Source organism: Cetorhinus maximus, chromosome 8, assembly GCF_964194155.1.
Source record: "Cetorhinus maximus chromosome 8, sCetMax3.hap1.1, whole genome shotgun sequence".
Taxonomy (NCBI): Eukaryota; Metazoa; Chordata; class Chondrichthyes; order Lamniformes; family Cetorhinidae; genus Cetorhinus; species Cetorhinus maximus.
In genome coordinates this window covers 60,971,457-60,999,092 of record NC_135886.1, presented here as the reverse complement: position 1 = coordinate 60,999,092, position 27,636 = coordinate 60,971,457, and the positions used below count along the sequence as shown (strand labels likewise).

General features: G+C 46.1%; 1 protein-coding gene across 2 annotated transcripts in view; it reads right to left on the bottom strand.

The window, feature by feature from the left end:
• Positions 1-27,636, bottom strand: part of LOC144683285 (gamma-aminobutyric acid receptor subunit gamma-4-like) — a 354,953-nt gene that overhangs the window by 7,477 nt on the left and 319,840 nt on the right. The window contains exons 7-8 of one of the 2 annotated variants that reach the window (XM_078546230.1): positions 24,258-24,410; positions 9,569-9,768 (exon numbers count right to left, since the gene is read on the bottom strand). In XM_078546230.1, the coding sequence (XP_078402356.1) occupies positions 9,569-9,768; positions 24,258-24,410 (353 nt within the window). The remainder of the gene's footprint in view (positions 1-9,568; positions 9,769-24,257; positions 24,411-27,636) is intronic. The other variant, XM_078546231.1, reaches the window with a different exon arrangement.

The window sequence follows — 27,636 nt, the reverse complement described above, 5'->3', positions numbered from 1 at the left end:
TGATCCTTAGTTCTAGATTCTCCTACAACAGGAAACATCCTCTCCACATCCACCCTGTCAAGACCCCTCAAGATCTTATATGTTTCAATCAAGTTGTCTCTCACTCTTCTAAACTCCAGCAGATATAAGCCTAGCCTGTCTAATCTTTCCTCATAAGACAACCTATCCATTCCGGGTATTAGTATGGTAAACCTTCTCTGAACTACTTCCAACACATTTACATCCTTCCTTAAATGAGGTGGCCAATACTGTACACAGTGCTACAAATGTGGTCTCACTAGTGCCCTGTACAACTGGAGCATAACCTCTCTATTTTTGTATTCAATTCCCCTTGCAATAAATGGCAATATTCTATTAGCTTTCCTAATTACTTGCTGTACCTGCATACTAGCCTTTTGTGATTCATGCATTCGGACACCCAGATCCCTCTGCACCTCACAGCTCTGCAATCTCTCACCATTTAGATAATATGCTTCTCTCAGCACATTTAAGGTGGGGCTGGCCCCCATCTTCAACATCTGTAACCAGTGATGTTGTGCTCCTGAAGGGGTCAGGTGCTGAAGGTGGACAAAGGATCAGGCTGGATTTTGTCATTGGGTCTCTGGGGTGGTGCTCAAGCAATTAAAGTTTTTAAAGTTTCATGGCTGCGTCTCTATGAAATCACCCTGATCATGGAGCGTAATCAAGCTGCCCTCGGCCAGACAGGAGTCAGACATTTTCAGAGGCTATGTGAAGAGTTATGGAGTGTCCTCACTGCATGTCATCATCATCCTCCTGCAATCGAGCAACTATTGGGGCCTCCAGTGCGTCTCCATGACAGGAGCATTCTCACAGAGGGTATGTGCGCTGCCATAAGCCAGACTGGAGTCAAACGTTCTTGATGCAATGTGAGAATCTATGGTGTCTCCTCACTGCATGTCGTCATCATCCTCCACAAATCTAGCAGCTATGAGGGCCTCAGGAGCACACCTGCCTCATCTGGCCTGTGCGAAGGCCTCATCCCTGTCATCACCGTTGATGTCCTCCTCATGAGAGGAGACCTCTAGCTCTTCCAGCTCCTCCTCAGCCAGCCCCTCTCCTCATTACAGCGCCAGATTATAAAGGACGCAGCAGATGATGACGATGTGTGACACCCTCTGCGGACTGTATTGCAGGGCTCCACCAGACCGGTCAAGACACCGGAACCTCATCTTCAGCATCCCGATGGTCCGCTCCACCAAGTTGTGAGCTGCAGCATGAGCCTCATTATAGTGTCGCTCTGCTGCAGTCTGAAGCCGCTGCACAGGTGTCATCAGCCACGGCCTCTGTGGGTAGCCCTTGACCCCGAGGAGCCAACCCTGCAGCTTCTGTGGACCCTGGAAGGCATCAGGGATCTGTGACTGACTGAGGATGTAGGCGTCGTGCACATTCCCTGGAAACTGTGCACACACCTGCAAGATGTGTTCCTGATGGTCACACACCAGCTGGACATTCAGCGAATGGAAGCCCTTAAGGCTAATGTAGTCCACCGTGTGTAGCGACAGAGATCTGAGCGCCACATGAGTGCAGTCACTAGCACCCTGCACCTGTGGGAAGCCTGAGATCTGGGCAAATACAATCGTCTTGCATCCTGGCTGTCCTGGTCCTGGGCGAAATTTACAAAGTTGTGTATCCTCGCAAAGATGTCATCCGTGACCTCATGGATGCATTTGTGGGTGGAGGCTTTTGAGATCCCACACAGGTCACCTGTGGAGTCCTGGGAGGAGCCACTGTCATAAGAATTGAGTGCCGCAGTCACTTTCAGGGCCACTGGCAGTGGATGCCCTCCATGTCCCTGTGGGGCTAAATCATGCAGCAGGTGGCAGATGTGACCGACCAGTTCTCTAGACATGCGCAGTCTTCGGCGACATTGGTTCTCAGTCATCTGCAGGAATGAAAGGCAGCATCTATAGACCCTAGGTGTTGTTAGGCGCCCTCCAGCATTGGCTCACTGTGGCTCTTCGGTGGCGTGTGTGGGAGCCCCAGCCATCACTTCTTCCAGAGGTTGCTGCTCCTCCATCTGCACAGCTAGGCACCTCATTCACTCTCTTCTTTGTTGTGTTCACTTTCTGTACGCCATGAGGCATACAGCTAGTTCACCAGGATCCATGATCCTGATGTATTCCTCCTGCAGGATGAAATAGAGAGACGCGTGGGTTAGCATGGGTGTACTAAGAACCTCTCTTGGTTAAGTCTGAAGGCCCCTTAACACATCCCAGAGAGCCCTTGCCACCACTTGGATGGCCAGAGATTAGCGCACTTCATGGCTGCCCGAAACCCCACTCACATCCACCCAACTCCACCGGACCAATTGGCGGCAGCTTTGCCCATTGGGCTGCATGCTGTGCTCTCAGCTCAGGTGCAGGCATTCTCCTAACCCGCACTGCAAGGCTGCACTGTTAGCTTGAACCATGGGGGAGATTGGTCCAAACTGGGATGATGACATTGCAAAGGGCTGTGAGCACCTCCACCAGTGACTGCTCCATGGACAGCTTTAGCAAGGAGATTGTACAACATGTGCAGTCATCCAACTGCTAAAATGCTCATTAGTTTCAGTCGGTGCTGGAGGTGGTGGGGTGGGGGTGGGGGGTGGGGGGTGCGTCTGGGGTGATGGTTAAAAGCTCTGGAGCACTTGGTGGCATTTTGATGCTTCTGCATTGCTTGAGTGGGCAGATAAGCTGGAGGTCCAACTCCAATCATATCAATGTGGCTGCGTCTGCACTGTCTCAGCTGCAGAGGAATGGTCACTTTATTAGGTTTCCCTAATGCAGGGCCGCTTCCCTGACCCGCCCTACCCCGCACGTGCTTTTGTGCTACCTCCAACCACAGGACATCCTTTGCAGCCACCACCCCAACCAGCAAACTCACCTCAACTGCAGAGCAGCCTTTGGCCCCTTGCCCCAAGTTGCCTCAACCTTGAAGTCCAACAGGCGTTCCTTGCGAGCGCTCCGCAACATTACTGTGCGCTCACCTCTGAGTTCCCCTCAAAATGCAGCTCGACAAGTGCAAGCCTTTTATTGCTGTTGTGAAACACGTTGGCATGATTGAAGTGGGCGGACGATCCAGTGGGGGTGGGTGGGGGGGATGAGTCCAGCGGGCTGGCCTTGTAATGATGTGCTGATGCATTACATTGAGGTTCCCTACGTCCGATGGTGGGAAACGCGGCCCGCCATTGACGGGCTGAGCGGACGATCGCAAACTGGTTTCACAACCTCGTGAAAAAGATTTTTGGCCTTCTCGCCATATTGTCCGCTCATGCCACCGAGCAGACCTGACTCCAGCGGGCACAGGCGATTCCAACCCGTGTGTCTGTACCTGTTGTAGATTTCTTTTTACCTTCAGTATCTTTTCCATTAATGTGGTGTGTACTCTGCATTTGAAATATAATTTTTACACAAAATTAACCTAATCATAATTAAAGTTCCACTCAGGAGGATTAATTTTCTGTTTTGGACCCTATCTTATCTTTATTTCTTTCCATGTAGCTTCTGTGTCTATCTTAATGTCAGTTAAGCCCCTCTCTCTATTGTCATGATGTTGTCTCTAATTAGCACAGCCATCCCTTCTCCCAACCTTTCGAAATATATCCTGCAATATTTAATTGCCTGTCATGTTCGTTATGTAACCATGTTTCATGAGTACACCTGGCTCCTCACTATGAATTATTGCCTCCAGTTCTCCTGTTTTGGTTCCAAGTCCATGCCATTTATTTTGTTTTTCATTAATTGCTCCATGCACTTAATTATATTTTAACTGCCATTTCATACTTATCTCTACAAGTGTATCCATTCCCTGAACTTTTATATTACTCTACTTCTTTACCATTATCTGACCACTACTCTCATCTCATTTTTCTTTCATCTTCAAGTTTGTGTAATTTTCAACAAATCCCTCCTCTCCATTCTTCTTAGTTCAAAATCTTAACCCGTGCCCTATTTATGCTCTCCACTGGGGCACTTGTCCCAGTCCAGTTACCGTGAAACCAATCCCATTAGTACAGTACAGTCCCAGAACCCTATGTAATTAAACCTTCCTTCCCACACCCGTCTTTCAGTTACACATTCACATTCCTCATCTTCCCATCTCCAAGTCAATGATCAGGCAGCTCAGGTAATAATCCTTTGATTCCTATCAGTTTCTAATCTCTGATACCCTGTTAACAGCACTTCCTCCCTCCGCTTCCCTGTGTCATTATTCCTAACATGGATCACAACATGATCTTCCCCTCCCTTTCTAAGTTCCTTTCTAATGACTCTGGCTTCTCCTTTACACCTGCAACCTTCTGGACCAAGATGAATACAGAAAGTACAGAGGAGAACTGAAAAGGGAAAGGAAAAATAGGGGTGGAGCAGGGATGCAAAGAAAGTGTATGAAAATAAATTAGCAGGTAACATGAAAGTCTTTTACAAACATATAAATAGGAATAGGGTAGTCAAAGAAAGGCTGTGGCTAATTAGAGATCAAACAGGAGATCTTGTAGAGGCTGAGGGTATAGCTGAGGAATTAAATATGTGCTTTCTATTTGTCTTCACTAGTCAAGAAGAATAATACATTAATACTGTACTCCTGCAGTACTGCAGCAGAGTGGCAGACTGGATTTTTGTGCTCAAGTCCTGGAGTGGGTGTTGACACAGAGGAGCAATGGCTAACACCAATAGTGTCACTACAGCACTAATAATGGCCATGAAACTACCAAATTGTTATTAAAAACCCACTTGGTTCATTAATGTCCTTTAGGGAAGGAAATCTGCCATCCTTATCCAGCCTAGCCTACATGTGACTCCAGACTCACAGCAATGTGGTTGACCCTTAAGCTCTCTCTGAATTGGCCTAGAAAACCACTCAGTTGTATCAAGCTGTGTTGAAAAAGTCAGATAAGAATCATTACACATTCTGTAGCCATTCAAGAGGGCTGCTTACAACTTTCAGGGGTAATTAGGGATAGGCAATGAATGCTGATCTTGCTAGTAATGCCCATATCCCACAAAGAAGAGAAAGGCGAAAGGGAGCAGCATAAGAGGACTGGAGGACTGCAAGCCTTTCAACCCGGCTGATAAAGGGGCGATGGCAGTCTAATGTGGGAGGAGGGGAATTGTGGGGTGGGGTGGTGGGGTGGTGTGGTGGGGTGGGGATGTGGAGTGGGGGTGTGGGGTGGTGGGGTGGGGTGGTGGGGTGGTGAGTTGGGGTGGGGATGTGGGGTGTGGTGGTGTGGGGTGGTGGGGTGGGGGTGTGGAGTGGGGGTGTGGGGTGGTGGGGTGGTGGGGTGGGGTGGTGGGGTGGTGAGTTGGGGTGGGGATGTGGGGTGGGGTGGGGGTATGGGGGGGTGGGGTATGGGGGGATGGGGTGAGGGTATGAGGGATGGGGGGGTGGGATGGGGGTATGGGGGGTGGGGGATGGGGTGGGGGTATGGGGGTGGGTGGGGTGGTGGGGTGGGGTGTGAATGAGGAGCGTTTTCTTTCTTCCACAGTGACTTGTGATGTGAAATGTGCTATCTGAAAGGATGGTGGAAGGTGATTCAATAGGTAGCTTTCAGAATGGAACTGGATAAACACTTGAAGGGAAACATTTCACAAAGCTCTTGGGAAAGAGTCAGGGATGTAGGACTAATTGGATATTACCTACCAAAGAGTGGGCACATGCATGATAGACCAAATTCATTAGCAATTCATGCTAATTATCGAATCCCCTATGACTGTAGCCTTTCTGTTTTAATTCTGCTCCCTTATCCCTTGGACTGCCTCACAGTGCCATGATTATCATTCAGGCCATATTTCCTGTGATTTTTACTCTTATTCTCACAGGTAGCAAGTGCAGTCTACCAGTGAGATAGGATTGTGGTTGTGGGAAATCCTTCTCCATCTTGTCTAGATTCCTCTTACCCTGACTGTAACACCCTCCCCTTCCTGAACTTGTGCTTTCTCCTAAAGCGTGACTGAGAATTATTGAGATGATCCTCCTCCTTCTCCTTATGTGTCTGAATGTCTGTAACTCACACAGCAACAACTTTGGAGTGATTCAAGGTAGAGAGGTTTCCTGTCAATGAGGTAAACCTGGGACAGCCTTGCTGTCCACACACATACCCATACACTGCTGTGACAACATACTGACTGTGCGGTCATTGCAAATCTTTATTTATTGTTTAGCAATAATTTATTCTGAAGCTAAATAAACACAGTCAGGTCTGGATTAGTGTTTGCAAGTGGAATTTAGCTTAATTTCAAATTATTTTATAATTAATTACTGCATATTTATTTCTTTATTTCCTTATTTAAGTATGACCTTAAAATTGGGACAGATTGGCTATTTTAAAGTAAAAATCAATCAACCAGCACAGAAATGACAGCCTCTTTGTGTAATGCAGGGAGAGAAGACCCAATTCCATTCGCCTTTCATACCTTTCCTGAGGCTGGCACGTTCCAGCTGCATCAACTAACAGTTCTAGTGCTGTTCCATCAAAAATAAAGAGGTAACTGGTACAAGTCTGGCGTTAAGTTTGTCACAGCATCCCTCCCCCACCATGGGTAGGTACAGTTTACCTCCCTGTAACACTGTGCTGCGTTCACAAGCAATCTCCCTGAGCATTCCGAAAGGGTACAGTACCTGCAGCCAACTGTTTATCACGAGGAATCATATGGGAAGCAATGGTTGGAAAATCACTACACTAGCCCTGTGATGTGTGTGTGTGTGTGTGTGTATGTGTGTACATGTGCGTCTGTGTGTGTGTCAACCAGGGCCAGGGAGAGAAATCATGGGCCCTGGTGCTTCTCCTGTTTCTGAGCCCCTTATTATTTCCCCTCACTTTAACCCCCCACCCCCACGCCCCCACCCCCCCCCCACTCAATCATGCATAATAATTTTTCCCCTTTCAAGGTTCACCAATCAATTCACCTAACAATAACAGAAAGGTCCTAGTAAAATTATAACGCCCATTGTTGGCATCTGGTTACAACTATCATCTGATATCTATGCAGCATGGGTCATTAATATTCAGAGCAGCAACGATATAATGCAGTATTAGTTTGCATGCGCCTTATAGGTTATCCCACTGTGACTATTAAATACACGAGAAAGGACAAATTTTACTTTAACAGCATTGTGCAATGTTGCTAATTTGACGGGAAAATATCCCATTAGTTATTTATAACACTGTTCAGATGATAACATTGATTTTGGTGACTGCCTCAGCTCTCATTAACATGTGCTGAACATGCCCCCAAATATGAATTTACTGTCACTGTGTCCATATGGTGCAAAGATTCAATATTTGTAACCCAGATAAACTGCACAAGATCTTTTCCATTCTGTAGAAGTAGTAGAAGACTTTTTTTCTGTCTGGGTGCATGATATTATTAAATATAAACATTTCATACAAAGGATGTAACTGGTTTCTATCAAATCAGTCTTCTCACATGGTAGAAAGATCAAATGACTCCTGAGCAACAAAGTAGACTGAGTGAACAACATAGGTCTTCACTGTCAGGAAGAAGCATTGGACTCCTTAGGTGTCTCTGTGCAACACAACTTTTAAGAGGCCAGAGCACAAAGACTGAATGGTTCACAATTATAGCTGTGTTCTCTTGATCAGCAAGTCTTGACACTCTGCTGATGGCTGCTTCTCACTACAAAATTTTTTTAATAACTATTATGCAACACATATTTATCATGATACTTCAATGCCTTAAAAATACTCAGAAAAAACATCAAGATAGAGCGGGATAATAAGGAAGGAGACAAAAGGACAAGATTGAAGTCAATGGAAAAGACTCTTGAGAATCATATGCAGTGTAAAACAGGTTACCGATTGACTATGAGCCCATTACACACTCCTGTCCTGGAAATCTCACCTCACAAATCCCGCTCACAGTATACTTTCATTAACAACAAAATAAACAGAACTCCAGCCATAATTCCACCCTCTGTTCACAACATAATTATGGATGACAAAGGCCATCCAACCTAACTCATCTCATCTAGAATAATGAGGCATTAGAAGCAGGAGATGGACCATTCAGCCCCTCAAGCCTGGTCCACCATTTCATAACATTGCCTACATCACACTAGTGTCTACAACTCAAAGTACTTAATTGGATGTAATGTGATTTGGGACATTGTGAAAGGTGCTGTATAAATGTAGGTGTTGTCTTTCTTCATTACACCTGCATGCAGTAGGCAGAGAAACTGTAAAAATGGTGAAACTAGAAGACCAATTCTGATTCTCTCAGGGTAATTCATCACAGAGCAACTAACTGACGTTAGGAAAGTAGCAACCAAGAAATCCGTACATTTAAAAAAGCAGTTCAACTCTGTAGCTAAATTACCCTCCAAATTCCCCTCCAACCTTCCCCCAATGCCCCCTCCAACCTCCACTCCAACCTCCCTGCAACCCATCTCTAACTCCCCCCAACCTCCTGAATCTCTCCCCAACCTATCACACCCCCTTCAAACCCCCCCAATACCCATCCCCACACACCCACACCCACCACATACACACACACACACCCACCACACACACACCACACACACACACCACACACACATCCCACACCACACACACACACACACACCCACCACACACACACACACACACACACCACTCACACACACACCAACCCACCCCACCACACACACACCACACACACACACCCACACACACACACCCACCATACACACACACCACACACACACACACACCCACCACACACACACACCACACACACACACCCACCCACCCTACCACACACACACCACACACACACCCACCCACCCTACCACACGCACACACACACCACACACACACACACACACACCCTACCACACACACACACACACACCACACACACACACACCCACCCTACCACACACACACACACACACCACACACACACACCCATGCACACACACACACCACACACACACACACACACACACACCACACACACACCAACCTATTGATTCTAAAATTACAGGGATTTGACTTACCATTTTTCAAGCAAGCACTCTCCTGACAGTTACTTTGCTGCTGCTGATCTTCGGGCAGCTTTGTGATTTTCTGGTGGGTTTTTCAAAAAAAATAGGAACTACGAATCTGCCCGAAGGTAAGAATCAACTCAGCAACTCAGTGAAATTGACACTGGCACTGACAGACCATATTTTTTAAAAATCGGAACTCTTAGCCTGACAGATCATTATTTTTAAGCCAGTCTGACAATGTCTGCAGTTCTGGCTGCTCAGCCTGGACGGCAAGAAACTCCATTTACAACATAGAGAACAGGCCCGGAAGCCCCAGGCCCTGGTGTTTGGCATCATTTGCAACCTGCTCTCGTGGGCCCTGGTGCCAACATGTATATGTGCGCATGTGTGCTGGCTAGAAAATTGTCTGTTAAAAGTCACAGAATCTTCCAGCCCCAAGCTAACCAAAGCCAACTCGGTCACTTACAATTGGTTTATGTTCTTCATGTTTAGATCTATCAATCCACCTGCCCATAGAAATTATTTGGGAACAAAACGCTGTTTGGTGAACAAATCAGACGGCAGGTCATTAGAAACGTACAGATTTAAGTTTGCGTTTTGTGGGGTTGGGTCTCTTGGTCCCTACAAGGTAGTTGAGAGTGGCATACTCCATGAGCGCAGCGAAGACAAAGATGAAACAGACGGAGACGAAGAGGTCCATGGCAGTGATATAGGAGACCTTGGGCAATGCTTTCCTGGAGATAGTGCTGAGTGTTGTCATGGTTAGCACAGTGGTAATTCCTGCAAAAAACACACACACAAAAAAAATGTAGATTTTTAAAGAGCTGGCCCCTTCAGGAAGCTTTGCTCTCAATGCTAAACCCTCCTGGTTCCCACATCCCAGAAGGGAAAAACAGTTCAGACCAGCAGTCTTATTTCCCAGTTTTACTGCTGTTCCATTTTAAGCTATACAAGACCAGCTAAGACCAATATTCTTATTTCCCAGTTTTTACTGTTTCTTCGTTCTGGGATGCTGCACCTTACTAGTTCACCCAGTGAGTCAGTGAAAACAGACCGGGACAGAAAAACTCCCAATTTTAACCCCTAACTAGTGCAGCAGCTTCACTTTAGCTAGGTTGTGAGGTCCAGATGATGTCACAGTCCTCAGTACTAAAAATCCACAGAGCATGAGTTCAAGTTCCAACATAGCAGCTTGCGTATTTGAATTCAGTTTTAAAAAAGGTAAAAGTTGAATTGCTGGAAGAAACTGATGGGTTCACAAAAGGGAAGGAAACCTGTTGGCATCGGCTGGCCTGGCCATGATGTGAATCTAGCCCCATAGCAACATGATGGGCTCTTCATGATTCTCTGAAGTACTGTAGCAAGCCACAAGGTCAGGGTGACTAGGAACGGCCAATTCTTGTCAGTGATGCCCAAGATCCAAAAATGACTTTATAAAAGTGGGGTGCTAGGTGGTGCAGTGGGTGAGAGGCCAGGCCAGGACATGGCTTCAAATCCAGATGGAAATCTACTAGCTTGCTGCAAGAGAACTGTGGGAATTGATCTGGTGGTCTCAAGAGCAGTGTGAGGGAGACTGTGGGTGCAGTCCCAGGGACAGGGCCACTATTAGCAGGGCCTCTGGAACACAATGGATGGTGTTTTGGGAATGGGGACATTGTGAGAGGAGTTGTGGGGACACTGGGTGGAGTCTCCGGGAAGGGGACACTTTGGGAAAAGTCTCCAGGAATTGGGGAGAATATAGGAGTGGAGTATCATGGTTGGGGAGAATGGGGGTGGGGTCTCAGTGGGTGAACGTGGGTGGAGTTTTAGGGCTCAATGTGGGCGGAGTCTTGGTGGGTGAATGTGGTGAACTCCCAGTGTATGAGGCTCCAAGTGACAGAGCACATTTCTGAAACCAGCCTTAGATTCCTTTAATTTTCAGATAGTCGCTGATTAAAATAATCTCATGTTGCCCCAACCAGCTTCCCTGCACCTGTGTTTAATTCTATCAGCTAGGTTTCCAACATAAATGAAAAGTTGGTGAATACACTTCTGGTTGATTTTAACAGTTTCCTGATCTGTAGGTTTGACACTGTTCCACACCGATGGTGTCAAACAGTGAAAATCAGTAGAGGCAGGATCAGCCTCTAGTCTCTCAGAAATAATAGCTTCATTTTCCTCTTTATGCAGGAGGAGGTGAGAATGTGGAACTCACTGCCACATGGAGTGCTGCAAGCAGAGGGCATTGATGCACTGAAGCGGAGGCTTCATACACACATTTTGTTTATCCATTCTCAGGATACGGCCAGAGCTGGCAGGATGTAATTTATTATCCATCCTTACTTGCCCTTGAGAAGGTGGTGATGGGAATGTGCTGTTGGAAAGGGAGTTCCAGGATTTTGACTCAGCAACAATGAAGCCACATTGATATAGTTCCAAGTAAGGATGGTGCCTTATTGGAGAGGAACTTGCAGGTGATGGCGTTCCCATGCATTTGATACCCTTGTCTTTCAAGGTGGTCGAGATCATTGATTTGAGAGGCTTTGCTAAAGAAGCATGGTAAGTTGCTGCAGTGCATCTTGTTTATGGTACACACTGCTGTCACTGTGCACTGCTGTCACTGTGCACTGCTGTCACTGTACACTGCTGTCACTGTGCACTGCAGTCACTGTGCACTGCTGTCACTGTGCACTGCTGTCACTGTGCACTGCAGTCACTGTGTACTGCTGTCACTGTGCACTGCTGTCACTATGCAGTGCTGTCACTGTGCACTGCTGTCACTATGCAGTGCTGTCACTATGCACTGCTGTCACTATGCACTGCTGTCACTGTGTACTGCTGGCACTGTGCACTGCTGTCACTGTGCACTGCTGTCACTGTGCACTGCTGGCACTGTGCACTGCTGGCACTGTGTACTGCTGTCACTGTGCACTGCTGTCACTGTGCACTGCTGTCACTATGCAGTGCTGTCACTGTGCAGTGCTGTCACTGTGCACTGCTGTCACTGTGTACTGCTGTCACTGTGCACTGCTGGCACTGTGCACTGCTGGCACTGTGCACTGCTGGCACTGTGCACTGCTGGCACTATGCAGTGCTGTCACTATGCACTGCTGTCACTGTGTACTGCTGTCACTGTGCACTGCTGTCACTGTGCACTGCTGGCACTGTGCACTGCTGGCACTGTGCACTGCTGTCACTATGCAGTGCTGTCACTATGCACTGCTGTCACTGTGTACTGCTGTCACTGTGTACTGCTGTCACTGTGCACTGCTGTCACTGTGCACTGCTGTAACTGTGTACTCCTGTCACTGTGCACTGCTGTCACTGTGCACGGCTGTCACTGTGTACTGCTGTCACTGTGCACTGCTGTGACTGTGTACTGCTGTCACTGTGCACTGCTGTAACTGTGCACTGCTGGCACTGTGTACTGCTGGCACTGTGCACTGCTGTCACTGTGCACTGCTGTCACTGTGCACTGCTGGCACTGTGCACTGCTGTCACTGTGCACTGCTGTCACTGTGCACTGCTGTCACTATGCACTGCTGTCACTATGCAGTGCTGTCACTGTGTACTGCTGTCACTGTGCACTGCTGGCACTGTGCACTGCTGGCACTGTGCACTGCTGGCACTGTGCACTGCTGTCACTATGCAGTGCTGTCACTATGCACTGCTGTCACTATGCACTGCTGTCACTGTGTACTGCTGTCACTGTGCACTGCTGTCACTGTGCACTGCTGGCACTGTGCACTGCTGGCACTGTGCACTGCTGTCACTATGCAGTGCTGTCACTATGCACTGCTGTCACTGTGTACTGCTGTCACTGTGTACTGCTGTCACTGTGCACTGCTGTAACTGTGTACTCCTGTCACTGTGCACTGCTGTCACTGTGCATGGCTGTCACTGTGTACTGCTGTCACTGTGCACTGCTGTGACTGTGTACTGCTGTCACTGTGCACTGCTGTAACTGTGCACTGCTGGCACTGTGTACTGCTGTCACTGTGCACTGCTGTCACTGTGCACTGCTGTCACTGTGTACTGCTGTCACTGTGTACTGCTGTCACTGTGTACTGCTGTCACTGTGCACTGCTGTCACTGTGTACTGCTGTCACTGTGCACTGCTGTAACTGTGCACTGCTGGCACTGTGTACTGCTGGCACTGTGCACTGCTGTCACTGTGCACTGCTGTAACTGTGCACTGCTGGCACTGTGTACTGCTGGCACTGTGCACTGCTGTCACTGTGCACTGCTGGCACTGTGCACTGCTGTCACTATGCACTGCTGTCACTGTGCACTACTGCCACTGTGCACTGCTGTCACTATGCACAGCTGTCACTATGCACTGCTGTCTCTGTGCACTGCTGTCACTATTCACTGCTGTCACTATGCACTGCTGTCACTGTGCACTGCTGTCACTGTGCACTGCTGTCACTATGCACTGCTGTCTCTGTGCACTGCTGGCACTGTGTACTGCTATCTCTGTGCACTGCTGTCACTATGCACTGCTGTCTCTGTGTACTGCTTTCTCTGTGTACTGCTTTCTCTGTGCACTGCTGGCACTGTGTACTGCTGTCACTGTGCCCTGCTGTCAATGTGCACTGCTGTCACTATGCACTGCTGTCACTGTGCACTTCTGGCACTGTGTACTGCTGTTACTATTCACTGCTGTCACTATGCACAGCTGTCTCTGTGCACTGCTGTCACTATGCACTGCTGTCACTGTGTACTGCTGTCTCTGTGCACTGCTTTCACTATTCATTGCTGTCACTGTGTACTGCTTTCTCTGTGCACTGCTGTCACTGTACACTGCTGTCACTGTGCACTGCTGACACTGTGTACTGCTGTGACTGTGCACTGCTGTCACTGTGCACTGCTGTCACTGTACACTGCTGTCACTGTGCACTGCTCTCACTGTGCACTGCTGTCACTGTGTACTCCTGTCACTGTGTACTCCTGTCACTGTGCACTGCTGTCACTGTGCACTGCTGTCACTGTGTACTCCTGTTACTGTGCACTGCTGTCACTGTGCACTGCTGTCACTGTGTACTCCTGTCACTGTGCACTGCTGTCACTATGCACTGCTGTCACTGTGTACTGCTGTCACTGTGCACTGCTATCACTGTGCACTGCTGTCACTGTGCACTCCTGTCACTGTGCACTGCTGTCACTGTGTACTCCTGTCACTGTGCACTGCTATCACTGTGTACTGCTGTCACTGTGTACTGCTGTCACTGTGCACTGCTGTCACTATGCACTGGTGGTGGAGGGAGAGAATGTTCAAGCTGGTGAATGGGGTGCTGATCAAGCAGACTTCTTTGTTATGGTTGGTGTTGAGCTTCTTTCATCCAGGCAAATGGAGACTATTCCAGCAGACTCCTGGCTTGTGCTTTGTAGATGGTGGACAGGCTTTGGGGAGTCAGGACGTGAGTTTCTCGCCGCGGAATTTCCAGCCTCTGACCTGCTCTTGCAGCCATGGCATTTATGTGGCTGCTTAATGATGACCCCCCCACCTCCCCGCCCTGGATATTGATATTGGAGGATTCCATGATGTTCGTGTTGTTGAACATCAAGAAGAGTTAGTTTGAGTCTCCTTTGTTGGAGACGGTCATTACCAGGCACTTGGGTAGTGTGAATGTTACCTGTCACACTTATCAACTGAAGTGGCGTAATTAATTTGGGTGTGAATCAATAGTTTTAGAATTGACAAATGTAGTTATGAGAGTTCGTTCTAGGCATGATGGGAAATATAGCCAACACATTCATGTGCCAGTTTTGTGGGAACATAACTAAAATCACAAGCTATAGGACTTAATGGCCTGCGCAACCTGTGCAAGCAGGGTGTTAGGGAGATAAGGAAACAGACAGGGGGCCCAAACACTTCTGAGGTCAAATGCTGAGGTAACAAAGAACATCTGTTAAACCAGTTAGGTTAGATGATGTATGTGACAGGGCAATACTGGCGGCTGGGAGTTGTAGTACACAATGTTTGTTGTGTGAAAATCAAAGACTATAAAATTGTGACACAGACTTTGTATTACTGAGAGATCCTGGGCAAGGCAAGCAGGATGATCTCTTCCTAACGAATGTTTGAATAAAACTTTGCTCACTGGAACTCACTGACTTGTGTGGCCTCTTGCACCACAACACAGCCAAGTCTGAATGTTATCCAGGTTTTGCTGCATATGGGCATGGGCTGCTTCAGTATGTGAGGAGTCCCAAATTGAAATGAACACTGCAATCATCAGCGAACAGCCTGGAACTTTAACACCATTTAATCCAGGCCAGAAATGGGATTTAATTAAAGGCAACAGAAAAACTGTATATGCCATTTTAGCAAGTAGCAAAGCCAAGAGACTTGAAGCCGGCTGAGATTTTAATCAAACAGAACATTGATGAGTACTATACTGACAGTTTAACACCATTTGATTTTGATTCAATTCTCAGTTTGTTTCTACATATTGTACATGGTTGGACAAAATTCAAATAGACTGACATGAATTTAACAAAAATAAATAAATATATTTGAATCAAACATATCCTGAACTGCTGCGAGTTTCAGGGATAAACAGTGAGGCAGGAGCAAGTGGGGATTAGCCAACACTGTTATAGGATCAAGTGACTGAAATGGTATATTTGAATAAATTGCTCACTGCACCATGGGGTCATTCATCATGTGGGGAACTGTAGCAAAATTATATCCAAATATTTGCTTCACACTCTGTGCTGAATCTCAGTCCCATAAATCCATCTCACTGCTGCAGGTAGGTAAGTGAAAACTCTGGCAAAGTGGTAAACCCAGCATTTAACCAACACTCCCATCCTATCTTTTACCTCATCTCTTGGCCTTTGGAAAGCTGTAGAATAAACACTCTCATATGATAGTGACTAAGGAGTGGATTCACCAACGCTATCAGACAAGTAGGAGCAAAGAAGTTTACACTCATACAGAGCTAGCACCATGTTCCCCAGTGCTCTCTCTCTCTCCTTGGGGACAAAATAACAAAAGATGCAACACTTTGTTCAAAGTTGACCAGGACTTCTGAAGCTATGAAGATCAGGGCTGGAGATTGTGTGGGTGCAGCCAGAATCCATGTTTGGATCAGGGACATAGACCCAGCTTTAGTTTCAAATAATTAGCAAAGCGCCTTGAGTTATTATTAGAAAGTCTGTCATGACCACAGGGTCTTCTAAAATACACCCCAACCAGCGCAGTACCTTTGAAGTGTAGTTACTGTTATAGCAAACAGGGCAGCCAGTTAGTGATTCCAGCACCCACAAAGAGCAAAGTGATGTTAACCGGATGACCTGTTGTTGTGATGTTGATTAAGGCCAGGATTTTGCCCTCGTCAGGTGGGCTTGGCGGGGGCGGAGGCGGGCAGGAAGCCAACCCATGACTGGGGCCCGACTGCGATTTCATGCTCAAGGGCCAATTAGGCCTGGCCATCATGAAATGTGCGCTGCAGCGCTACCTGTGTGGGGGAGGGGGAGCGTGGAACCTCATGCATGTGCATGTGCGCACGCAGGAAAAGCTCCCTGAGGCACAGAGCTTCCTCAGGAAGATGAAGATTTTGAAAAGTAAAAAGAAAGCTTGGAAAAATGTTAACAACATGTCCCTCATGTTACTGTGTCACATGAGCAAGATCATCTTCAAAATTAGTTTGAAATTTTTTTTTTAATGACAGATCAAAACCCTCATCCCGCCTGTGGATGAGCTTTCCTAAAAAATGCAAAGGCTGCCTGACCTTTTCGCCTGCCCACCAACCGTTAGGTTGGATGGGCAGCGAAAAATTTAATTCGGTTAGGTCTTTGATAGCCTTAATAGGTCCGTTAATTATCGGCGGGCTCGCTGCCAACTTTCACGCACGCCCGCTGACTGAAATATTTCACGAGTGCGTGATGATGTTGGGACGCTCGCCCAATGTCATCGCATGTCATTTTACACTCATTCGGGTCGTGCACACGCCCACCCGACAAGCAGGAAGTTCTGCCCTAAGTGATTAATATTGACCAGAGCACTCGGTAACTCCCCTGCTTTTTTTCAACAATAGCACCATGGGATTTTTTACATCTGTATAAAGGGCCTCAGTTTCATGCCTCATCAGAAAGACGGCAGCTCCAACAGTGCAGAACACCCTCAGTTTTGGCATTGACATGTCAGTCTAGAATTTGTGCTCACATCTCTTAGAGTAGGAATACAAACAGAAAATGCTGGAAAAACTCAGCAGGTCTGGCAGTGCCTGTGGAGAGAGAAACAGAGTTAATGTTTCAAGTCCAATATCACTCTTCTTCAGAACTGGAGAGAAGTAGAAATGAGCAAACTGACCATGGCACTGTGAGGCATGAAGCCATTCTAGCAGGGGAATGTAGTGCTTGTAGGGAACAGTATTGTCAGGTGGATCAACACAGTTCTCTGCAGCCGAGAGCGGAAGTCCAGGAGATTATGTTGCCTGCCAGGTGCCATGGTTTGGAACACCTGCTCAGGACTGGACAGGAACTTGCTGTGCGAGGGGGAGGATTCATTGGTCATGGCCCATATAGGTACCAATAACATAGAAAGGGTAAGGAAAGAGGCTCTGCTTAAGGTGTAGGAGAAGTTAAGGGCTAACTTAACAAGCAGACCCTCAAATTTAATAATCTCTAGATTATTGCCTGAGCCATGAGCAAATTGGCAAAGGGTAAATAAGATTAGAGAGTCAACTGCATGGCTCAAAGACTGGTTTGAAAGAAATCACTTCTACCTCTCCCCAGTTTCGATGAAGAGTCATATTGGACTTGAAACATTGGGTGGGATTTTGTGCACCCACTGGCGGCATGAACGGGCAACATAGCGGGAAAACCAAAAATTTGTTTCACGATGTTGTGAAACACACTTGCAACCATCTGCTCCACGCGTCAATAGCGGGCCGCGTTTCCCACCACCACACATCGTTACACTTCATTGTAATATATCTGCATATCATTATAAGCCCAGCTCACCTGAATCTTCCCCGCACGCTGGACCATCCGAGCATGCCGGTGTGCAATGTGTTTCACAAATGAACATAAGCGGCGTGCACCTGGTGATCTGCACTTCACTCGGGACTTCGAGGTTTGTTTGCCGACCTTTCTTCGAGCAGCACTCGCAGTCATCAGCGCCAGGCTTCACAGGCAGCACCATATCACTTTTAGTGGGGCTCACGGGCAGGTCTCTACCTACCAGACCAGCCATAATGCGGGGTGGCTTTTCAATGGCTGCAGGGCAAGGTCTTGCTTGGAGAAGGGGGAGAAGTGGCCTCAGGCAAGGGAAGAGGTTGCAGGGTGAGGGCTGTACTGGGGAAGGAGGGTATCCCAGGGTGTGTGTGGGGGCACATGTTGATCTGTGCAAGTGGCCTCAAGATGGTGCGGGCTGAGGAGGCAGTCTCCATAGGAGATGAGGCCAGGTGGAGATGTGAGGGGATATGTGTGAGAGAGTGAGTGGTGGTGTCCCTTGAGCTGCCCGTGAGTGAGATGCCAGTGAATGTGTGATGGACTTGTGAGTGTGTGAGTTAAGGGTGATGAGATGGTTGCCATACCCTCGCGGCATGGATCGGATCATTCATTCTCTTTATGCATTGGATAGCCAACCTCTTCTGTACAGTGTTGGCACTGACTACCTATGCCACCGCCTCCCAAGCCGGAGTGGTGACACTGATGGGTCTCCTGCGGCCAGAGCTGGGGTAGAGGACAAAGCAGTGGGCTCCAACGGAGTCCAGAATGTATCCCAGGGATGCGTCACTGAATTGGGGGGCTGCAGTCTTCTTGCCTTTTGGGGCCATGTCTTCTGTGCAGCAGTCCAGGGCTGGAAGCACTGAGAGGTGTGTGCGTGGCTACACTTTAAATATGACGCCTGGTGTGAGGAAGCAGTGAGCTGAAGGCATGGCGAGCGAATGAGAGCCCGCCAGCCATCGAAATGGCGTGTCTCCCTGGAATGCATAATTAATAAGGTGGGATTGGGATGATATAGCGTGAAAAGCCGCCATTGAGGCTGATGGGTAAAACCTTATTTTTCCCACCGCTACCGTACTTAGTGCAAATCTGGGGTGATTCCGTGCATTAACTCTATTTCTCTCTCCACAGATGCTGCCAGGCGTACTGAGATTTTCCACCCTTTTCTGTTTTTAATTCAGGTTTCCAGCATCTGCAGTATTTTGCTCTTGGAGTAGGGGCTTGAATCCACAACTTATGGATTCAGAAATGATAACTCTTCCCTCTGAACCACTGCTAACTCTGTAGCCTCAGGTGTCTAATCCTGGCCATGAATAGTTGCCCTTCTCTGCACCCACCCCAATGCCTAAATGTCTTTGTCAATAGTATGTTGGCAAAAATTGTACTCAGTGTGAACATATGAACTAGGAGCAAGAGTAGGCCATTAGGCCCCTCAAGCTTGCTCTGCCTTCAATAAGATCATGACTAATCTGATTGTGACCACAATGCCACTTTCCCACCTACCCTGAAACCCTTTGACTTCTGTTAGTCAGGAATCTATCTACCTCTGCCTTAAAAATATTCAATGACCCTGTCACCATCACTCTCTGAGGAAGAGCGTTCCAAAAATTCACGGCCCTCTGGGAGAAAAAAAAATTCTTGTCACCTCCTCATCTCTGTCTTAAATGGGAAATCCCTTATTCTTAAACTGTGTCCCTTAGTTCTCCTCTCTCCCACAAGGGGAACATTCTTTCAGCATCCAGTCTGTCAAATCATCTCAGGAGCTTATGAGTTTCAGTAAAATCACCTCTCATTCTTCTAAGCTCCGATGGATATAGGCCCAGCCTGTCCAACCTTTCTGCATAAGATAAGCACCCCCCTCCACCTATTCCAGGAATGAATCAAGTGAACCTTCTCTGAACTGCTTCTAATGCAATTATGTCCTTTCTTAAATAAGGAGACCAAAGCTGTACACAGCACTCCAGATGTGATCTCACTAATGCGCTGTACGGATGTAGCAAGACTTCCCTACTTTTATCTTCCATTCCTCTTGATGTAAACGCCAACATTCCATTTGCCTTCCTAATCACTTGCTGTATCTGCAAACTAACCTTTTGCAATTCATGTACCAGGACACCCAGATCCCTCTGTTCCTTAGAGTTCTGCAATCTCTCTCCATTTAAATAATGTCCTGTTTTTCTATCTTTCCTGCCGAAGTGGACAAGTTCACATGTTCCCACATTATACTCCAGTTTCCAAATTTTTTGCCCACTCACTTAACCTATCTAGATACTTTTGTAGACTCCTCTTGGCAACTTACTTTTCCACCTGTCTTTGTGTCATCAGCAAATTTAGCAACTATACATTTGGTCCTTTCATCCAAATAATTAATATACATTGTAAATAGTTGAGGCCCCAGCACTGATCCCTGTGGCACTCTACTGGTTACAGTTTGCTAACCTGAAAATTACCCATCTATCCCTACCCTCTGCTTCCTGTTATCTAACCAATCCTCTCTCCATTCTAACCACTGCACCATGAGCTCTTATTTTGTGCAGTAACCTTTGATGTGGCACCTTGTCAAATGCCTTCTGGAAATCTAAGCACATCCAGAGGTTCCCCTTCATCCAAGTTGTTTGTCACTTCCTCAAAGAACTCTAATAAATTAGTCAAACATGATTTTCCTTTCACAAAACCATGTTGCCTCTGTCTGATTGCAATGAGATTTTCTAAATGCCCAGCTATAACCTCCTTAATAATAGATCCCAGCATTTTCACTGTGACAGAAGTTAGGGTAATTGGCCTGTAGTTTTAGTTTCCTGCTTTCTGTCTCCCACCTATCTTGAATAGAAGAGTTCCATTTGCTATTTTCTAATATGATGGGACCTCTCCAGAATCTAGAGAATTTTGGAAAATGAAAATCAATATGTCTATTATTTCAGCAGTCACTTCTTTCAAGACCCTAGGATGAAGTCAATCAGGACCTGGGGACTTGTCAGCTTTTAGTTCTAATAATTGTCTCAGTGCCCATTCCCTGGTGATTGGAATTGCTTTAAAATTCCTCCTCCCCTTTCACCTCTTTATTCACAATTATTTCTGGGATGTTATTTGTATCATCTACAGTAAAGGCAGATGCAAAATATCTGTTCAGTTCATCTGCCATTTCCTTATTTTCCATTATTAATTCCCAGACTCACTGTCTAGGGGACTAATACTCAGTTACTTTTTTCTTTTTTAAATACGCGATTTTACATCTCTAGCTAGCTTTCTCTTGTACTCTAATCTCTCCCTCCTTATTATTCTTATAGTAATTCTTTGCTGCTTTTTATATTCTATCCAACCTTCTGACCTGCCACCAATCTTTGTGGAATTGTACTTTTTTTTTTCAATTTCATACTATCTTTAGCTTTCTTAGTTAGCTACACCTGGTGCACCCTTCCCCTGGAGTCCTTCTTTCTTACTGGAATGTATTATTGCTGAGTGTTATGAAATATCTCCTTAAATCTCTGCCACTGCATCTCTGCTAACCTATCCCTTGATCTAATTTTCTCATTCACTTTAGCCCTTCTGTCTTCATACCCTCAGGATTATCTTTATTTAAGTTTAAAACACTAATCTTAGAACCACTCTTTCCTCCCTCAAACTGAACATAAAATTCAATCATACTATGCTCACTGCTACCTAGGGGCACCTTTACTATTAGGTCATTAATTGATCCTGTCTTGTTGCACACTGTCAGATTTACTATAGCCTGCTCTCTGGTTGGATGTTGAATGTGCTGCTCTAAAAAGTGTCCCAAAAACACTTAATGAACTCATCTTTCGGGTTACCACAGCCAATCTGATTTGTCCAATCTACGTGTAGATTAAAATCACCAATGATTATTGCTGTATCTTTGTCACAAGCTCCCATTATTTCTTCCTGTATACCCCATACTACAGTGTGGTTACTGTTAGGGGCCTATAAATTACTCCCACAAATGACTTCTTATCTTTACTATTTCTCATCTCTACCCAAATTGATCTTTAGAACTAAGGTCAACTCTTTCTATTGTACTAAAGTCATCCTTAATTAACAGAGCTACACCTCCACCTTTTCCTAGCTTCCAGTCCTTTGGAAATATCATGTTCCCTTGAATATTCAGATCCCAGCCACTGTCATCTTGCAGCCATGTCTTTATAATGGCTATCAGATAATACATATTTATTTCTATCTGAGCTCTCATTTCATCTGTTTTGTTATGAACATTTAGATCCAGAGCCTTTAGTTCTGTCCTTTTACTATTTTTGTAACCTCTAGCCTTATCTGCTGGTTCACTCTTAAGTGTGTACACTGTCCCTTCCTGCAATGCTCTGACTATCACCTCCCTTATTCCTATCTTGCTCTCTTGCCTTGTCTTCTCTAGTTAATTTATCACATCTTCCTTCACTTGATCCCTTGCCTCAATATTTAGTTTATAGCCCTCTCTACCATCCTAGTTGTACAACTCGCCTGAAGTCTCATCCCAGCATGGTGCAGGTAAAGACCGTCACAACGATAAAGCTCCCACTTTCCCCAGTACTGGTGCCAGTGCCCCAAGAATCAAAACCCATTTCTCCCACACCAACCTCTGAGCCATGCACTCAACTCTCTAATTTTAATAACCCTCTGCCAATTTGCTCATGGGTCAGGTAGAAATCCAGAGATTATCACCTTTGAGATTCTGCTTTCTAATTTAGCCCTGAGCTGCTCATACCCCCTAAACAGAACCTCTCTCCTACTCCTGTCCATGTCATTGGCGCCTACATGGGCCATGACCACTGGATCCTCCCCCTCCCACAGCAAGTTGCTCTCCAATCCTGAGCAGATGTCCCAAATGTCCCTGGCACCTGGCAAGGAACACAGCCTCCTGGATTCCCGCTCAGCTGCAGAGAACTGTGTCTATCCCCTGACTATACTGTCATCCACAACCACATTCCTATTAACTTCCTGCACTTGACTGACTTCCTGCACCCCAGTGTCATGATCAGTTTGCACATCCACCCATCAGTCCCTGCTTTTGTCCGTTCAGGCTGCAAGAAGCTCAAACCTGTTGGACAATTGCAAATGCTGAGGCTCCCCCACTTCTACTTCGTGGTCCCCTCACCTGCCTCTCTCACAGTCACACATTCCTGTCCCTGACCACTAACCAAAATAGAAGAACCTATTCTAAGGGGTGTGACTGCCGCTTAGAACTCCAGCTGGAATCAAACCAATGCCTGTTCTCCATTCCTCCAGCTATAACATCCAAGTTTTTATTTATTTCTTTACTGCAGACATCCCCTCATGGCTCCCTCTATCATAAGAACATAAGAAATAACAGAAGGAGTAGGCCATTCAGCCCGTCATTCAGCCTGCCCCACCATTCAATAAAATCAAGGCTCATTTGCCCCAGGCCTCAACTCCTGTTTCGTGCCAGTTCCCCATAGCCCTCAGCTCCCCGATATTTCAAAAATCCAACTACCTCCTCTCCTCCAGTCCAGTCCCACAAATCCATCTCCAGTGTTGTGTCTTTTACCTCACTTTGCCGCGGTTTATTATCTTTTCACAATCACATCTGTCCACATTTAACCACATCGCCCTCTCATCAGCTCAAAATCACCATTTATCCAGGTCTTTCTGTCTTTGATCAATCTGTCCCCAGTTCCTTCCAGTCTCTTCTGGCTTGGTATCATCTGCAAACTTGAAGAGTTTTGTTCCTGCCCCAATATTGAAGTCAGTTATATACATTATAAAAAGCAGCCACTCCAACACTGATCCATGAACAACTTCAGAACCACTCAACATCCTGACTTGGAAATATTTTGTTGTTCCTTCACTGTCGCTGGGTCAAAATCCTGGAACTCCCACCCTAACAGCACTGTGGGTGTACCTACATCACATGGACTGCAGCAGTTGAAGAAGGCGGCTCACCACCACCTTTTCAAGGGCAACTAGAGATGGACAATAAAACTCTCCATCCTTGCTGATTGAACTCCAGAGAGATTCATGCTGCTCAGCCAAGATACAATGCACTTCAAAAGAGCTCTAGAAATAGTGTGCCTCACAATCCATTCAATCAATCTCTAACTTGGCACTTAATCAAAGCCATTGTCACATTTATTTCATTCCTAATTAGAATAATGGATTTCAATGTAGGACCTTCAGTAACTCTCAAAAATGTGGGCTGGTTGCCAACCTATCCAGAATGAAGAGCCCAGATGTCTACTGATTCCACATTTCATCTACTAAAGGAAGGGTTTCTCTCCTTTATTTGTTCACTCACATTGTCTCCTCCTCTGCATTAACCATCCTTTACAATCCTGATTTCCTTGTCAATGTCTTATTCTTACCAAGTGTGGTCCTGGCAGGAGTCGAATCTCTCTTGATCCAAAATGAGACCCATGATAGGACAACAGTTAGTATACAGGGAATGTAGGTTTGTATAGCAAAATATCCCATCCTTCGACTTAAATCAAAATAAACGATCATCAAAGTGTAGTCTCCTGTTTAAAAAAACATGAATGTTAGAGGATCAATTAACTTGTTCACATCTCTGCATTAAGATTATCAGACAAACGTTCCACATGATTTCTGATATCACCAGCACCTGTAATCTACATGATTATGATCATGTTGTGAGCTTGAATATTCACAAGGTTAAGTGCTTGCTGAAGACCAAATCGATCAGGATGCCTGAAGACCCATCACATTTGAACTCGCTCTTTCTCAGGATCTCAGAGCTATGGAACTTCCCATCTTTGTCAGCCTGACTACAGCCTTTCAAACTCCCAGCCTGATGTCACCCTACTGATTCTCCTGATTTAACCTCCCTACTCCTATCACATTGTTGGCATCCTTGACTCTGCGGTTATAGTAATTATAGCTTTAATAAATGTAGGACTGTAACTTTAAGAATAACCCATATTGTAAGATCACATGATCTGTGTAAACCAATCAGTCTGTAGTGCAGGGAACCTTTAGGAGGGAGTTCTTTAGATTTAGAGTTTGATGCACACATGTAGTTGCTGCTGCTGTCTTGTAAATAAAGTTAAATGTTCCCACAAAGAAAAGTTGCCTGGAAAATCAACTCTATAGTAAACTGGTGACGAGAATAAATCAGATCCGGTGCTGTCTCTCACTCAGCGATTGTGAGAATCAAAGATAATTACAAAGAAAGAAAGATATAGTCACCCGAGAAGCAACAGTTTGGCACAATAGATCCCTTTGAGACAGCCACAGATGACTGGCCTCAAGATATAGAACATCTTGGGCTCTACTTATTAGCCAATGAAATCACGGGGGAGGAAAAGAGGAGAGCGATTAGCCTGAGTATTTGTTGGAGCAAAACCTACAGTTTAATTCAAAGCTTGATGGCCCCAGCGCCCCAGATTCGAAGACTTTCAGTGAATTAGACCTCATTAAAGGATGTTTCCAACCCAAGTTCTCAGTCACAATACAGAGGTTCAGGTTCAATACATGGAATAGAGCCCCGGAGGAGACCTTTGCTGCACGTGTGGCAAAATTAAAATAACTAACAGAATCTTGTGATTTCAGTAAAACCCTGAATGATATGCTCAGGGATCGTTTGGTCTATGGTGTGCAAGATGATGCTATTCAGCGAAGATTGTTGGCTGAAGTGGATTTTGATTTAAAGAAAGCATTAGAAATAGTGCTTGCGATGGAAAGCACTGGAAGGGATTCAAAAGCGATTCAAGGTGCACAAAATGGCGCCGTTTTCCTATTTGGGCAGGGACAGTCAGCCAAAAGTGGCACGAAAAGCCAGGGCTCCCCGTGAAGCGGGAAATCGACCACGCTAACCGAAAACTTAGAGGAAACAGCCCAGCTGCAAATTTGAAAACTAATTGTTATCGACGTGGAAACAATCATACTCCTAAAGATTGCTGATTAAAAGAGGTGGAGTGCTCTTTTTGTCACTAAAGAGGACGCATATTGGAAAATTGCAAAGCGAGATTTAAACAGGCTTCCAGGCAACAAACAAAGTCAAATGAAGTATATAATGTGAAAGAACAAGAAACAACCAATTCTGACATTTATTCCTTATTCAACATGAAAGTTAGGAAGACAGAGCCAATCACTAGCTCTTTAAAGGTGAATGGAAGACCCTTAAAAATGAAAGTAAACACTAGTAGTAGGAGAACACACTTTCATATAGTTAAATAAAGGGGCTGATCAATTAAATTTGGAACAGGCTTCTGCCAAGTTGAAAACATACACAGGCGAAGAAATCCAAGTAAAGGATATTACCAGTGTACCTGTTTATTATAGGCACCAAACAGCACTACTACCAGTGATGGTGGTAGAAGGTGAAGGGCAAAGCCTTCTAGGGCATGATTGGTTGAAAGGTTAAATTAAACTGGTCTGAAATCGTCCAGTTGCGAGCAGGGGGACTACCAGAGATGCTAAAAAAAAAATGCACCATCTTCCGGATGAACAGGGGAAAATCCAAGGCCTACAGGCCAAGGTTTACGTGGACCCAGAAGCAACTCCTCATTTCTTGAAAGCAAGACCGGTGCCATATGCTCTGAGAGAGAAGGTTGACGCTGAGTTGAACCGGCTAGAGAGGCTGGGTGTCATAAAAGCGGTTCAGTTCTCAGAGTGGGCAGCACCATTAGTCCCTGTACTTAAACCAGACCAGACTACCAGGATCTGTGGGGACCATAAACTAACAATCAACAGAGCAGCCAAACTGAACAGGTGCCCTATTCCCAAGGTTGAAGACCTCTATGCCAAATTAGCAGGAGGGACAACGTATACAAAGCTTGATAAGAGTCACATATATCAGCAACTGGAGCTGGACGATGCCTCCCGAGACTTTGTGACCATAGTTACCCACAAAGGGTTATATCGATATGCACACCTGCTCTTCGGTGTTTCCCCAGCCTTTGCCATTTTTCAGAGGACGATGGAGAGCTTGCTACAGGGACTACCTCAGGTTGTGGTCTACCTGGGGAGGCAATGGTGTAGTGGTATTGTCGTTGGGCTAGTAATCCAGTGACCCAGGGTAATGCTCTGGAGACCAGGGTTTGAATCCCGCCACGGCAGATGGTGGAATTTGAATTCAATTTAAAGAAAAAAATCTGGAGCTAAAAGTCTAATCGTGACCATGACCATGGAACCATTGTCAATTGTTGTAAAAACCCACCTGTCGGAAATCTGTCATCCTTACCTCTGAAATGGCCTAGCAAGCCATTCAGTTGTAACAAACTGCTACAAAGTCACAAAAAAGGAATGAAACCGGATGGACCACCCAGCATCAACAATGACAAGGACAAGTGCCAAAATTGGGAGAGCTGTCTCACAGATTAGTCAAGCAACAGCCTGACATAGTCATCCTTGCAGATTCATATCTTACAGATAATGGCCCAGATACCACCGTCACCATCCCTGGGTATGAACTGTCCCACTGGCAGGACAGACTCAGGAGAGGTGGCAGCACAGTGGTATACAGTCAGGTGGGAGTCCTCAACAGCGACTCCGGACCTCCTAAAGTTTCATGGCATCAGGTCAACCATGGCAAGGAAACATCCTGTTAATTACCACGTACCACCCTCCCTCAGCTAATGAATCAGTGCTCCTTCATGTTGAACACCACTTGGAGGAAGCAGAATGTGCTCTGGGTCTGGAGACTTTGATGTTCATCACCAATAGTGGCTCAGTAGCACCACAACTGGCCGAGTCCTAAATGACATAGCTGTTAGACTGGGTCTG